Source organism: Eublepharis macularius, chromosome 2 (genome assembly GCF_028583425.1).
Source record: "Eublepharis macularius isolate TG4126 chromosome 2, MPM_Emac_v1.0, whole genome shotgun sequence".
NCBI classification, from domain to species: domain Eukaryota; kingdom Metazoa; phylum Chordata; class Lepidosauria; order Squamata; family Eublepharidae; genus Eublepharis; species Eublepharis macularius.
The window spans coordinates 17,055,320-17,071,155 of NC_072791.1; the positions used below are offsets into that span (position 1 = coordinate 17,055,320).

The following is a 15,836-nucleotide window of genomic DNA, read 5'->3' on the forward strand; positions in this document are numbered from 1 at the left end:
AAAAATGGAAATGTACATGAATGAGCCACGCCAAGTTCAGATTGACCTAGAGGTATGGAGCGTACAGGGCCATTGCCATAGTCACTGGAGATGTTAGCTGTTGACTTTACATGACAGTAACTGGCATTAATAATGCAGATGCCGGAAAAAAAAATCCATCCAATTATGAAATCCCAATTCGTCCTCTCTTGCAAGCTACTGTAGATGTGAAAATCAATTTCCATTAAGCTAAAATGGAAAATGGATAAACGAAATGGCATTTTCACCCGATGAGAGCCGAGAGGGCAGCAAGGCAAGCAGAGAAAGAACAAAGGATTTGTACAGAGCATAAAGATGGCCAAATACCCCCGCACGTGCACATGCGCACACACTGTCTGTTCATGCATATATCTGCCCTTTTTTTTTTCCTGCTCAAGAGTTCAGCTTTCTATGGCCAGAACAGAATGACCGAGGGAAGAAGCAACATCTTCAAGGCAGTATATGAATATATGCAGCTGCCTTATACCGTCAGGCCATTGGGCCATCTACCTCACCACCTGGCAAGCAGCTCTCCAGCGTGTTGCGTCTTTCCCACACCTGCTGTCCAAGATTCTTCTAACTGGAGCTGCCAGTGTTGGATCATTGGACCTTCGACACGCTAAGCCTGTGTTTTTCCATGAAGCTTCAAGCTATAATTTTTAAAAAATTCTAGAGGCAGCACAGATTACAAGATAGTTTTGATTTACTGGTTAAACCCTGGATGGTGTATGATGGTTGTTGTGGGTTTTCCGGGCCAGAAAACCCACAACAACCATCGTTCTCCGGCCTTGAAAGTCTTCGACAATACCTGGATGGTGTAGTTAGACTGCTTTTCCTCATATGAGCTGGTTTCCATGCAGATAGTGAAATCCACACAATAGAGCCAGGCACAAGGGAAGGGGAGAGAGTTTTGATTATAAAGGGGAAGCACCAATATGCACAAAAATACAACTTTCCTCTTTGCAAAGGCAGATTGCCTTCTCTCATGTGTGAACCTGCCTGTCCACTCCGGTCATCTTCAGAGGCCCTGTTTTTGTTGCCCCTACTAAATAAGACTGATGCGTGGCAGCCCAAGGAAGGGTATTTTTGATCATGGCAGCAAAACTTTGGAACTCCCTCCCCATGGGGATTCCTCTGTCTCCCTCTGACATTGTCCTCTGCCAACAAATGAAGACTTTTTTTGTTTCGTGTACTCCCAATAACTCTTAGTTGTGTGTTGTTTGTATGGTTACACATTCTTAGTGAATTGTCTAAATATTTTAATTGCTACTCTAATATTTTAAATGTTTTTAATATTTTGATGTTCAGTCATTTTGGGAACCCTATTTGGGTGGAAAGGCGGCATAGAAAGGTGAACAGAAGGGGGAAATGGGGGGGGGGGGCAAGGGAAATCAGTAATTTAAGGCCTAAGGAAGAGATCCGACCTGGGGTCTATTTCGCCATATCATCCTCTTGGAGCAGGGCCTTCTCAGTTGTGGCACCTAACAACAAAGTGAATATGCGCTTGTTGAAATAGAGCTCTGGGGATGGGTAGGCTGTAAGGCTGCAGCTCCAATATTCTCATTGTTTTTAGACAGCATTTTGGACTAGCACTAGCTGGAGATTTGGCCTGGAGCCACATGTTGCTACTACAAATACATGTACTGGTTCTGATGCAAAAAGTACACAAGCTTGTGCTTTACTATAATGGAACTAACAGGAACCACATTTTGTGCTGAACAAGGGGTAGCCAACAAGCCAAAGCACAAATACAAAGCTCTTAGTGCCCCTTACATGAATAACAACAGAACTTTTAGCAGAGCCCACCCACCCCTCCTTATTATGCACTTTGTTCATATCTTCAAAGGCACAGGTAAAGACTCTTAGAACGTGGCTGAAGTCAGGGGGTCCCATTCCCCCCGTGGGGGCAAGGGATGCTGTGCCCCTCACTCTGAGTGGCAGTGGGAGAAAAACGTTAAATGCCCACAGCATCATGTGTTGTGTCACATCACTTCTGCGGAAAACCAGAAGTGTCATAGGGTGGTTCTTGGAATTGCTGGAAACTCTGTGGTAAAACCGTAGGGCTTCCAAAATTCCTAAAGCTACCTTTGTGACTTCTGTTTCTTTACCAGGCATGATGTGATACTGCAGCTGGTGTTGCACTCCCCCCCCCATATGCCCACCCACAGCCCTCCCCCAGTTGCCAAGCACTGCCTGATAAATCTAACAGCCCTCCTCATTGCTAGGGAAACTGCTGTTGAGAACTTGCCAGAAGTTGCACTGATTTCCAAGTTGCCTATCTCTGCTTTATGCAATAAATATACAAATTTGTTAAACACAAGACAGGTACATCAGCGCTGTGATCTTGCCTATTTCTTGATAAAATCACCAGTAGCCCGTTGGTTTTACTGTGCTGCAAAGTACACAGAGCTGTATGGCCACTGGTAACTATTTACCTGCTATTAATAATTAGCAGGTTTCCAACCGGACTGTTAGCAAGGAGCCTGGCATTTGGCACAATAGAAACTCAGCTGCCTATAGCTGGATTCAAATTACAGTAATACTCAAATGGGCACTCATTTGAGTTTCTGCCACTGCAAACAATGGGATGTTGGACTGTTTCATTTGTTTATTGCTTTATTTATTTGAACAGGTGCAAGCTGGCCAAGTAAAATTGGATATTACTGGAGATAACCACCAGATACCTTTACAGCGTTATCTGATCGGTGTGTAGGGATAAGCAGAGCCATACATATGCCTCTATAGTGTTAATCTATTTATAACTTCATTACTGTAGATCAAAAGACCCTCACAAACTGATACTTGTAGGATACAACTGAGTTATGTCTGGGCAAAAACTATGCTTTCCACAAAACTGATGGGACACTGATTAAAAAATGATGGAAAGAGCGGGAAAGTGGAGAAATATGGTTGATGGTCACCCATCTAAGGGTCTTTGGTGCCTCCTTCCTCATGGTTCTTAACCTTTAATTCACGACAGTCAGTCAAGTACACACCATTTTCACATACCCCCCACCCCAAACACAAGTAAAACACCAGGATTTCTGTAATAACATGAGCAGATTGTGTCATGGCAACAGCCTTGCCATTGGACCTTTAAGCTTTGGTAAATGTACCAGTTTCTGCCCCTTGTAGCTTATTAATTGTTGCCAAATTATTACATTTGAACAAATCTTGAAAATATTGTATAGGTCAACAGTATAAGAGGTTTTTTTCCCCCTTCAGTTCTCCACCATTGGAAAAAATGTGAAAGTCCCCAGACAGTTTCATGCTGTAAATTTGGAATGAGTGAAATGCTTTATTAGGCAAGGTTTTCCTCACTCAGAAAAAGAAAGCTTTTCACAGGTTTTTTTTCATTGCTCTTCAGAATTTTCCAATAAAACTAAAAAAAAAATCTTCAAACTTTTTCATGCTAAACATTTTTAGTGTGAAAAGCCTTGCTTTAAGAAGCGTTTCACTCATTCTAAAAAAAGAAATAGCTCGTAAGAGTTTCTTTTCAGAATCCCCCTGAATTTCCTCATTTTTCCATCGGAGAAATAGAAAATGAGATCCCGGGGGGGGGGTGGAGAAACAATCCCCCCCAGTTTTTTCTGGAGTTCTTCCTGGGCCCTCATATCTGTACTCCAGCCAAAGCAGATGACTTGGTTAGCATAAGTTAACACATGCAATAAAAGCTCCGAGACATGGGTATCAGTGGAAAGTGGTGGCATTCAAAGGAGGTTTCTGAAGGCGGTGGACCCCAAGGTGGGGGGTGGGAGAGAGAGCTGAATTTTTCATATTGACTATAATTTATTAGCTGAAAGCTTGGCTGGCATGTCATTAGTATCCAGTTCAGAACCTCCTTGCTTCCGTGTTACTCATTTGCATCCGTAAACGTCTTTTCCGTCATCACGGTGTGTTCCACCAAAGGCATTTTCCCTTTGCAAATCCTTCCAGTTTTTAACAGATACTGCAATGGTGCCTATGATAAGGAGTTCCTCCTCAGCAACAACTGTTTCATCATCTCAACTGTGAAAGTTATGATCAAACCCAGCCAGTAGGCAAACTCTCGCCCTTTCCAAGAGAGGTGGTGGTGGGGGAAGGGATCCTTCAGTTAAATTTACAAAGCTTAGAAGATTATTGTCCAAGGCTATGTGGTAGTTATCTAATCCCCACCAACTGTTCTGTGTTCAGTTGTCCTGACAGATCTGTATCTAAGCCTTCAGGCCTGCGTTCGCCCACCCAGTAGCTCAATTTCTTTCTTTGTGTACCTGGCTGAAGGTTTTCAAATTGTTTCCCACAACTTCATGAGGTAAAAATACATTTTTAAAAAATGTATATGCTTGTTGTGTTGTGAGCAAGGGCCATATGGGCTAAAACATGATGACTTTTTTACCTCAGTTGCTTGTCAAAAAAGGTAAATTAATGATTGCGGAAACTCAACCCCCAGAGCAAGAGGAGGGTGGTCCAGATATCCACCGCTTTAAAATCCCCCCTCTCAAGCCCTGCTTTCTTTCCCTGCCAGCAGAAGTGAGACAGTTGTTGCCCAAGTAGGGTTCACAAGTGCCCACCGGTGATGGGCAAAACTCCTAGCAGTTCGCCCCCTTCCCACCAATTGCTGGCAATCACAGAAGGTAGCAAGCCACCCAGTGATCATCTGCCAATGGCAGGCAACCGGAGCAAATGTGCGTGACACGTGCTCCCAGCCAGAAACGACAATGTCACTTCTGGAAGTGACACCCTCACACTGGTGGCAGCAGTGCTCCTGCACATCATACAGGGCCTATTTCAGCCACGAACAGGCTGACTCTGAAAGAATTGGCCTTGTATGAAGCGTGAGAGCACTAGTCCCATGGCCGGTGCAATGATGTCACGTCCAGCAGTGATGTCATCATGTGCCAGCTGGGAGCACTTGTGCAAAGAAGCCCAGTAAGTGCCGCCCTCCTCCCACCAGTTGTCAGGGAGACTTGGCAACCTTGTGCCCAAGAAAGGTTTTTTTCAGTGGTGGCTTTACCTCTGGAATACCTTGGAAGAGGGTTTTTTTCCTGGAAAAAGAGGTGGCGGAACTCTCAAGAGGGAAATGAGGAAGAAACACACAGGTTTCTATGAAATAATATTATTTTCAAGCACTATTGTGTATTGTGCTTGAAAATATTTTCAAGATGTGCTGGAACTCCATTCCACCACGTTCCCCCTGAAAAAACGCCCTGCCTTGGAAGGGTTCTACCATAGTCTCTTTCAGGTGCCAGGCCAAAGCATCTTTTTTTACCCAGGTTTGATATTTTTAAAAAAAAATTACAGTCTGCTTCTATCCTGAGGACTGTTTTGCAAGGAACAGTTTAGGCTTCTGAATGTTTTTATTCTTTGGTTGGCCTTTTAACAGTTGGGTGTGTAACAGTTTAATTATTTTTTTGCTGTTTCATGATTTTTATCATGTTTTACTGTGTGAGCTGCCTCGACCAGGTTCTTTGGAGGGGTAGCATTAGGGTTGCCAAGCTGGATAACTGGTGGGAGGGCTAGGTGTGGAGACAAGGGGGCATACAAGTAGGGTTGTCAGATGGCTTCCCTCCAAGCCAGACATGAGCCCTGACACTTATCATTTTTCGTTGCCTTTGTGCACTCCCAGCCCATCATGAAGTGGTGTCATCACTGGAGGGCAAGAGGCTGGGTGGGCTAGCTGGCTGGCCACTGACTGGCTGCTTCCTGGGCACACAGGCGGAGCGGTTGGGTGAGCAGGGGCACACGCACAGGTGTCTGGTATCTCAACTTTGTTTCCCCCAGACAGTCTGGCAAAATAACAGACTGTCTGGGGAAAACAGGACACATGGCAACCCTGTGTACGAGTGTCATTGTGCCCAGTTTTATCTGTGTGGTGTCAGTTGTACCCGGAAGTGACAAAGAGGAGCTCTAGGAATCTGTTGAAGCTCTATGGTTGTCCCCGGATGTGCCATAGCAATAGGATTGCCAGGTTTCCTTACCATCTTGGCAGGAGGGGGAGATCCCGCACTCACTTTTCCTGGAGTCTTTGCGCATGCGCAACTCATGTACTCACTCCTGGGACAGCACGATGACATCACTTCTAGGAAGGCCCCGGGAGCATCCCCGTGCTTTGTAGCGGGCTGATTTGGGTGCGGGAGTGATGTTGTTGCACTACCCTGGAAGTGTGCTGGGAAGGCCTGTTCCTCCACCTTCTCCCCCCTCCCCCCAGCCAAGGGAGTGGTGGCAGGCGGTGGAGGGTGGGAGAGGGGGAACCCCATCACCACTGTGGGACCTGGCAGCCCTATATAGTAATGTCACTGTATTTTATTTTTCCCCACAACTTGACAAGCCTAGATGGCATATACTACATAAATAGTGTATCACCATGGCAGGAAGCAAAAAACAAGAATGGTACTTGTAAGAGCTTCCCGAACATGATTAGGACACAGCAGGTTTCATGACAAGGTTTGCAACCTGTGTAGCTTCCAGGAGCCAAGTCTCCCAGTGAGTGACTACAGCACTGAACTATTTTTTTTAAAGAGGGGAGTCATGCTTTATCTGTCGCCCAAAAGAAGCTACTCTCCTGGCACAGTGGTGAGGACTAAAATCTGGAAAGCCTAGGTTCAAATCCCCGCTCTGCCAGTCAATGCCACTTTCAGCCTAAGCTACTTCACAGGCATGTTGTGAAAATAAAATGCAGGGAGAATGATGTGCACCACCCTGAGCTCCCAGCAGGATGGGCAGGATAAAAATATACTGAGTAGGTATTAACAAGTGGGGGGCCCGCAAGACCTTGAGGGAGGGGACATTTCATTTTCCCCTTCCCCCTCCATGCCCTCTTTCCCTTCCCTGCCCCCCATAGCCTTTCCCTTTTCCCCTGCTGCTTTCTCGCCTTCCCACCCACCTTTGTCTGCCCCCCTGTCTTCACCTTTCCTCCTCACCCCCCCCCCCCAGCAGCTTCTTCCTTATGTCTCAGTTGCGTGGAGCTGGTTGAACCGGGCCCAGTTGCATGTTGAGGAACCTGCAAGGAGTTGCAAGGGGTGCTCCACTTTTCCTGTATCCCCTTCCCCACACTCTCTTTCCCTCCTCCTGGCAGTCTCCTGTAGACTAGACTGTTGAGTACTGTCTGCTGATGCACATATGCTCCTACTGGGCAGTTCAGCGTTGCTATAGATCTCATGTTAATTGCCTATGCTTTAATTCAGAAAGGTTTCATCTATGTGTTTGGCTTTATCGTTTCAAATTTGCGGCTACCATACCCTCTTGTATCTGTTTTCATGGAATGTCTCAACTGTTGATCATATTATATTTTTACTCTGTGAATGTTCTAGCTATTGATTACATTGTATTCACTTGCAGTATGTAATCTGCCTTGGATCTCAGTGAGCAAGGCAGACTGTAGATAAACAATAATAATAACAATTACATCCTTCTCTCCTTCAAACTCATAAAATGCTTACCTTTTACCTAGCCCCCATCTTCACCTATGTTTTTTAATTTGCTTCATTTATATACTGCCTTTCTCCACAATTTAGACCCAAAGCAATTTACATCATTGTCCATATTATTCTCACAAAAACCCTGAGAGGTAGGTTAGCCCGAGTATGCGTGACTGGATCAAATTTGCCCAATGAGCTTCTACAGCAGAGTAGTGATTCAAACTTGGGTCTCCCATATCCTACTCTGAAACTCTAACCACTATACCACACTGGCTTTGGGGAGGAGTTGTTGTTCAGCAGTAGGAAGCAACCAGGCTTGGGTGAATCATGAAAGTCATGTGGTATAAAGTCGTCTGATGACTGTTGCTGGCCCTGGCCCTGTGAGTCCTCCCTCGTAGATCAAAACAGCCATAGAATGGGAACTGCCCTCTCCCTCTGCCTTTTACTGACAGAAACCAAGCCTGGAATACTGGCTAAACTGTTATGGTTGCCTAGCAACAACCACTGAGAGCTAAACTACACAAGATGCCCGGCACGTGTCCTTCACATGTTGAGTTCCCACAAGTTTCCCTGGGAAGTGTAGTCCGTCAAAGAACGGCCACTCGCTGTGATTCTCTGCTGGGGAGAATCGCCAGGGGAGGGATTCTCTCCAGAGGCTGGCCAGCTGCTCTCCCCCACCTTTTCCTCCCTTGCTCTTTGCAGTCCCTCCACACTCGCACTTCAGGGGGCAAATGGAGCTTACTTTTTTTGCTGTTTTCAGGATGCATCTTGGCAGATAGTTGTGGGGGAGCCATTCTTCCTCTTGCTGCTCCTCCTCCTTTCCCTTCTATGGGTACTGTAATCACTTTGCCAACGTTGCAAGAGAGAAGGGAAAAAAGAAGGCGCTGCAATACCGAGGAGATGAGACTACCACTGCCCCCCCCCTCACGGGTCGCCCTTTTTTCCCTAGTCTAGTTCGGGGCAATTCACAGCATGGAGAAGGGAGAAAAGAGCGAATTCCACACTGCCTACCAGAGGAAGAAAAGTGTGTATATATAAATGTAATAATTGTTGATTGTATGAAATAAAGCCGAAGACGGTGCTAATCATTAATAATGGCTTTTTTCCAGAATGGTGTTTCAAAGATCTGGGACTTCATGAAGACGCACGACAGGTAAACTTTGCTGAAACATATTTGGTAACAAGCATTATTTTCCTTTGCTTTCCCTCCTTCTCGCTCTTTCTCTAATAATTTTTTAGCACTTGAGAGTATTTGAAGCACTTCATGTGCAGTGTAGTAACAGAGAAAGGGAAACGGGGTCTTAGGAGGCCCCAGTATGTTTACCATTATGCCTGCATTTTTATTGTGCGTGCAACAAAGGTAAAAAGAGAAGAACGGCTGGGAAGTGATGATGACAGTAAGATTCACTGGAACTTGTGCACGTGTGTGTGTTTATTCTGTTTTCTCTCTGCTTACTGCTGCCACGCTGGGGTCTGTTTTGAAATCTCCTTGTGGTTGCTGCCTTAATGATAATCTTATGATGAGGTGAAGGATCTGGGAGCTAGCTGTGCAGTAGAGGATAAGCATGGCTGAACCAGAGTGGTGGCTGGCTGAGCAAGATTACATATAAGAAATGAGTTAAGAAACTTACTGTGTTGGCTTGCTGCTTTATGTTTGTGGATGAAGCAAGAAAGACATTTTTTAATAAAATAAACGTACAGTAAAAAAAATTACCCTTTAGATCTTGTTAATATGTTTTAGTTTTCCAGAACATTTGTCTGAGAAGTATTCTCACTAAGAATTCTATATCATCGTCATCGTCATTGTTATTGTTATTGCTATTATTTATAGTCCACCTTTCTCACTGAGACTCAAGGTGGATTACACAGTACAAGATTAATACAGTCTCGTTCTGTGTAATCTGCCTTGAGTGGATTACACAGTACGTGACTGTACTAATCTCGTACTGTGTAATCTGCCTTGAGTCAATATCAAAGGCATTTCCATGAACAATCCGATCCGATCCAAGCCACACAGTCGCGTTCGATCCTCGGCTACTCCATAGATCGTCCCCCTCCAGGCCTTTCTGTCCTATAGCGCGTCGAGAGAGATCCGCAGAGTCCCGCAGTGAAGGTTTTACAGGGTAGTTCACCATTGCTTTCCCCAACCCAACACACTTAGCCGTACGACAGCCACGGATGGTAAGTCATACGTTGCCACCCCCTTGGCACTTTGAGCCGGTGTGGGATAAGGGGGTTCCATGAACAATGCTATAGGGTAAATAAATACAAGTTTACAAAGACATCACAATAGCAAAAATCCAATACAGAGTTGAAGAAATGCTGAAACAGAGCGTAAGCAATTCTAGGATTAACATTAGACAACATATAACTGCCCAGTAGGATCATACTTGAAGCACAGGTAGCACATAGGAGCACATATTTAAGCAACAGATAGTACATAAGGCAACATATACATATAGTACATATTCAAAAATTTCTGCATTTGAAATTCTAGGTTTGATTGACATACAATTCCACAGTATGTGAAGGCAAAGGGTCTAGAAGCCATTGTGTGCTATGTTGGTGTACTTTAAAAAATCACAGACACATACAAAATAGAACTGCCAAGTACATCTCGACATCACATCCAATAATGTCAATGTTCATGTAGAAAACAATGCAGAGACTCAGAGAACAGACAGTTCATGACTTATTGGGGGAGGGGGGGGGTGTCACACTGTCCATGAAAAGCGACTGTTGAGAATTGCCATGCAAAACATTAACCTGAAAGTTGAAATGAGAAACCTGCCTTGTTAGCGCTGTCCAAGAAAACGGTCTTTCCTTTCTTAGCATTTTCCATCAAAAGATCTACAGTTTAATCTGAAATGTTTACAGTTATCTGCTGAGGTCACGTGTTACTGATCAGTCTGAGACTGCTCCCAAACCTCCACCCCTCCCAACTGGATGTTTCGACTCTCTGACCTGGGAAATATTGCCAGGGTGCTAAACTGTTCCACCTTTCCTTCTACCAGTCGGGTTGCATACCCAGTCATCCCTCTTGCTCTCTCTTCTCTTTCCAAACTTCAAACGAAAATAATCTTTTGGTTTTGAATCTATAACTGAAACTGGAATCTGTTCCCTAGTTGGGCTTTTGCTTGCTTAGGACTGCCTCCATCTAATGAACTGCACAACGCACTTTCTATGTAAATAGGACCTGGGAATTGAATTTTGCCTGGACCTGTAGGTATACCCTTTTCTCCCTTGACCTCTTTGGCTTGCTTCCTGTTGAGTGGCACAGTGTTGCACAGAATATGATGCACCTATTCAGCTCCTTTTCATGGGCTTTCTAGGGCTGGGCCTTGTATGGAATGTTTGATATTATTCTAACTGCTTGAGTTTGCTCATTCTCTCACCCAACTAATTATTATAACTTTATTCAGTAAACTTGGTTGCTGATTTCACTCTTTCTGGATTCTCCTAGGCTTGTAGGGGCAATCACCATTTTGTGAACAGGTCTCTTTATAGCAGTTGGTTCAGTCATCATGCAAACAGAGAACCCTTCTTCAAACCAGGGGTCCCCTGCCATGGTGCCCATGGACACCTTTCCTGGTGCCCACCAAGTGTTTTTAGAAAGTGAATGTGGCCACTGGGGCTTTTGCCTGACAGGGCTTCTGATTGGCTGTGCAGACTTTTAAAAAATTGCTTTGGCAGCAGCTGCCACCACAGCACAAAGTTCTTCAATGTGTGTACAAAATTCTTTAAAACAATATGTTCATTTAAAAAGTCATCCTGTTAAACAGAGCTTCTGCCTGAAATCTTGAAGATTTACCATTAGAGTTATGTATAACCTCAACTCCCTGATATTTTGTGGTCGGCTCTGCCTCCCATGGCAGCCATTTTGTGGTTCTGCCCACCAACCTGTATCAGGATTCCAAAGCTTCCTCCAGGTTCAAAAAAGTTGGGGGCCCCTGCTTTAAACTGAGTACCGAGCCTAAGCCAGAAGCTCTTTTAGCAGAGGTGGCAGAAGCAGTGTTTTCTTCCTTATACTCAGGGTAATCAGTGTGGATTTGGGCTTGAATTAGAAACTGGGCCCCATTCACACTGGCGTGCATGTAGGGCACATGTAGACCAGGTCTCCCTGGCAGCTGATGGGAGATTAGGAAGGCGGGGCACAGGGGAGTGCAGTATTTACCTTTCTATCTCCCGCATGCGTGCAAAGCATGTGCACCTCCGTTGTGATGGCATCACTTCCAGAAGTGAAGTTGTTGCCGGGGGGGGGGCTGGAGTGTGCAGTTCACGCCGGGGCCAATTCCTTAAGAATGGGCCCCAAACAGTATATTTTGGGCCATGGCATGAAGAACAAGTGTGTTCCTGTTCCCGCCCTCCCACGAGATTACGTCTCTTTTGGAAGTGACATCACCACGGAGGTGTGCGCTCCCATTCGCCTGGAGTGCCTACTGGTGGCGGGCAGTTCCCAGGTATCTTGCCTCCTCCCACTGAGAGCCTGTGATCAGCTTTCAAAGGGGCAAACCTCTGGGAGTTTGCCTGCCATCCGCGGGCACCTGGCATTCCTAGGCACACATGTCTTCCAACCTCAACTAGCAACAGCCAGTGCTGTTTTTTATGTATCGTTGCTTTGTTGTAGTGTTTTTATAGATTTGTTGTGCTTTCCTGAAGGCACAACAAATGGGGAGGGGTGGTGGAGAGGAAAACACCTTTTAAATAAATATGTGTTGTGGAGGAGGTTTCGGCTAGACGAAATATGTTTTTCCTGAGCGCAAGCCTCGGCTTCACAAAGAGAACGTGATGTGGATATGCGTTTCATCATGCCATTTCCCTCGGGGTAGCCCACCCCTGCATGGGCCGTGCCTAGGGTTGGCCACATAGAGATGGGGCCTGCCGTTCTCCTGGAACTCTGGACTGTTGATCAGTTGATCTCTGGACTGCTGAGATCAGACTGCAGAGATCCGTTCTTCTGGAGGAAATGGCAGCTTTGGAGGGCTGACTCCATGGCATCATGTCCCTGCTGAGCTCCGTCTCCTACCTAAACTGTGCCATAGCCAGACGCACCACCTCAAATCTCCCGGAATTTCCCAAGACGGAGTTGCCAGTTCTCAGTATGCCATGTGCCCTTGCTAAGTGTTTAAGTCAGCTCTTAATTCTTACTCTTCATGCCTACTGCTGAAGTCAGTTCAGAACTAGGGAAGGCATTTCAAAAACACTCTTATCATGTTCTCGGTGTTTCACTTGGATAATGCCGGGGTGGGAACGATCTCTGAGAAGGTTGCTTTTGGTGGATGAGAGAGGTCAGAGGGAATTGCTGGGAATGTACTACTTTTGCTACGCTTTGCAGTTTTAGACATAACTTCTTTCATTGTTTCTGCATTAAGTGACACTTCATAAATATTGCTGCTAATTTAAACAAAAGTGCTCTAGGGTTGTTTTAAAACGGTTACGGAGAAAATGCTTACAAGAGATCTGTTTTCCAGAAGGTTTCTGACAATTATCATTTTTTTTTATAGGAGTTTTTTCACAGGACATTTTTAAAATAGCTAGGAACATGATTGCGTAAGGTGCACATGTCATGCCACTCATCTCTGGTCACATAACATTTGTTGCCTTTACATGTACAGCAGCTGTCATCTGTAACTTTTTTAGTGACTGCAAAGCACAGCGTTGAACCAGAGAGAGAGAGAGAGAAAACCAATCCAACATGCTCCACAGTGCAGACTTCCCACTTCTTTGCAGGAATAAAAATGGCTTGCAACCCCGCACTCCTAATATGTTGAATTGTACTGTTCAAACTATCCTCCTCAACTAATTTATTTCTGTGTAGCCCCACTGAGAACATCTCCTTTATGGGAAGCTTCTTCAAGGCTTATGTATTTCATTCACTTTTAAGACTTTTGTACTCTTCCTCTCCTGCAACACGCTCCAGGCAGCAAGCCATAGGTTCGTTCCGTGTTATCCCCACAACAACTCTGTGAGGCGGGCTAGGGCTGAGAGGTTGTGACTGGCCCAGAGTCAGCCCGTTAGCCCTTCTTTAAATCCAACATTTTGTCTCCTGGCACTCCATTATTTGAGCCTTAGCGTGCATCGTAGGGTTCTATAAACTGAACAGCAGAATCTTGCTTGCCTGAAGCATGGAGAGCTCTTTATTTATCTAGATACTTATATCCCACTGTTCTCACCAGTGGGGACAAAATGGCTTATAACACCCCTCTGCCATGTTATCCTTGTAACTGGCCCTTTGCAGGCCCCCAGGACACAGGCCATGCTTAGCGGAAACAAGAGCAGCACCATGTGCAGGGATAGGCCTGGAGTTGCCAACACAAGCTTGGAAAATACCTGGAGATTTGGGGGTGGAGCCTGAGGAGGGGAGGGTTTTGGGGGGAGGGACCTCAACAGGGTATAATGCTATAGAGTTCACCCTCCAAAGCAGCCATGTTCTCCAGGGGATCTAATCTCTGTCAGATGGAGATCAGTTGTAATTCCAGATCTCCAGCCACTGCCTGGAGGATGGCAGCTTTATATAAGCCTGAGGAGGAGGCAGGCATTGAATGCTTCAGTGCGCGATGTGGGAGAGCCTCGTTCTAAAATGATTGTTCTGCCTTCAGCATCTTGGGAGTAGTGCTGACCAGGCACTGAGGATACTTTGGGGGGAACAGCAGGCTGTATTAGCCTCCCATAGAAGTGTACCAGGCATGGACCAGGCAGGATTTTATCCCAAGGTATTGGTAACTTGAACCTTTTCCATTGTAGAATTATATAGTTAAAGCAGTATGTTGTTGGGAACTCATGTTTATTTCAGTACAGCATTTGCAAAAAAAAAAAAAAAAGAGTTCTTGGTTGATTGGACCTGGGATCAATTCATCTGCAGCCATTAATGGTTTAGATTAGAATTACAGAAAACCGCATCCCCCCCTTCCTTTTTTTTTAGATTCATTCATGAGTCTTTTGCCCATTATTCACCCCTTCCCCCCCCCCTACACACACACACTACAACAGGAGAACTGTTGCCAACAAAGAATTATTTAGTGGCTGTTTCTTTCTTTGTGGTCCTAGTTGTGACGCAGCGTGTGTTAAACTGTGAGTACATGTTAAAAGAAAGTTGCCTTTTTTAGTAAAGACACATTAAGATTCTCAAAAGGCAATTTGAACGTGCCCATAAAGTTCTAAATTTGAATCACCACAAAGATAACAAGGATGAAAAATTGCTTGGCCTCAAACCCTTCCCAGATCGACATAGATTTTTGCAAGCGACTAAAAGCATTTTGCTGGAAGAAAGCATATGAAATCAGCTGGCGTGGATATATCCTAAATAAACACATTTGTCATTTGTCCGAGAGAGAGAGAGAGAGAGAGAGTCCATCTCTGGTTCTGGGGTTTTCTCCTTGCGACAGAGGTGTGAATTTGCGTCTTCAGTGTTAGGGGTTGGATCCTGCATTGCACGGGCACAAAGATTGTGGACCTCCCCCGCCTTCTCCTTCTCCCTGGAACGCTTTCTGACCCTGGTAAAGTTTATTGCTGGGGCTGAGAGGGACTTGTGTGCACTGATAGCCATTCAAGTCAAGCAACTGCAGTGAGGAGGAGGAAGAGGAGGATGAAGTTGCTCACACCAGAGGCAAAAAGGGCAATCTTGTTCTCTTTCCCCTCCCTGCTAGTAGCTAATGCAGCTATTAGTACATTCGGAGTCTCTCAACCGTGATAAAACTTTCCATGGTTAGAAAGGCGTCTGGGGGCAGAGGAAGGTGGAGAAGATCCTGACTCGTCAGCTCTTTCTGCTGACAGTTTGTGGGACCCAGACCTATACTTTCATATCTTGCTGGACATGGTTATGATGATGCTGTATAATGCACTTATTTGTTTGATTTGTAGCCCACCGTTCTCACTGAGACTCGAAGCAGATTACAGAATTAAAAAGCAATGCAATCGTACTGCGTAAGGCATCCAGTGAACAGGGCAGTAGCACTGGGATTGCACAGTTAGAAAACTGCAAACAACAAACTGCCTAATGCAGGGCATATTATAAACAATGTCAGAGTAGAATGATAAAGGTAGAAGACAGGGCAGTAAAAGCAAGAGGACGCCTACAGTAATCATTGCAGTAGATTACAGTACTATTATAAAGGCACCTCCTGGACTTTTCCATTCTGCTACAGTTCTAACTCTTTTATAAAAATGTCCTCTTGATCATTTTGCTTGAGTAATGTATTTGACTCGGCAGGTACATGGTTCTTTGTCCACATGGGAATTAAATCCGCCTGCCAAAAACACACACGCAAATGAGAGGCAAACATGAAATGGGTGCAGAATCTAAGCCACGAAAAGCAGTAAAAGCATATATATGACCAATGGGATTTGGTGACAGACTCACAAAGGATAATAGCAAGCCCTCCTCCCCAGCCACCATTGCGAGGTTGGTGTAGGACCACATAG

General features: G+C 45.1%; 1 protein-coding gene across 3 annotated transcripts in view; it reads left to right on the top strand.

Annotated features, from left to right (window-relative positions):
- The window catches only part of NUDT14 (nudix hydrolase 14), a 77,618-nt gene that overhangs the window by 31,877 nt on the left and 29,905 nt on the right, over positions 1–15,836 (top strand). For all 3 annotated transcript variants that reach the window (XM_054970177.1, XM_054970175.1, XM_054970176.1), the window contains exon 2: positions 8,525–8,568. In XM_054970177.1, the coding sequence (XP_054826152.1) occupies positions 8,552–8,568 (17 nt within the window). In that variant the 5' untranslated portion in view covers positions 8,525–8,551. The remainder of the gene's footprint in view (positions 1–8,524; positions 8,569–15,836) is intronic.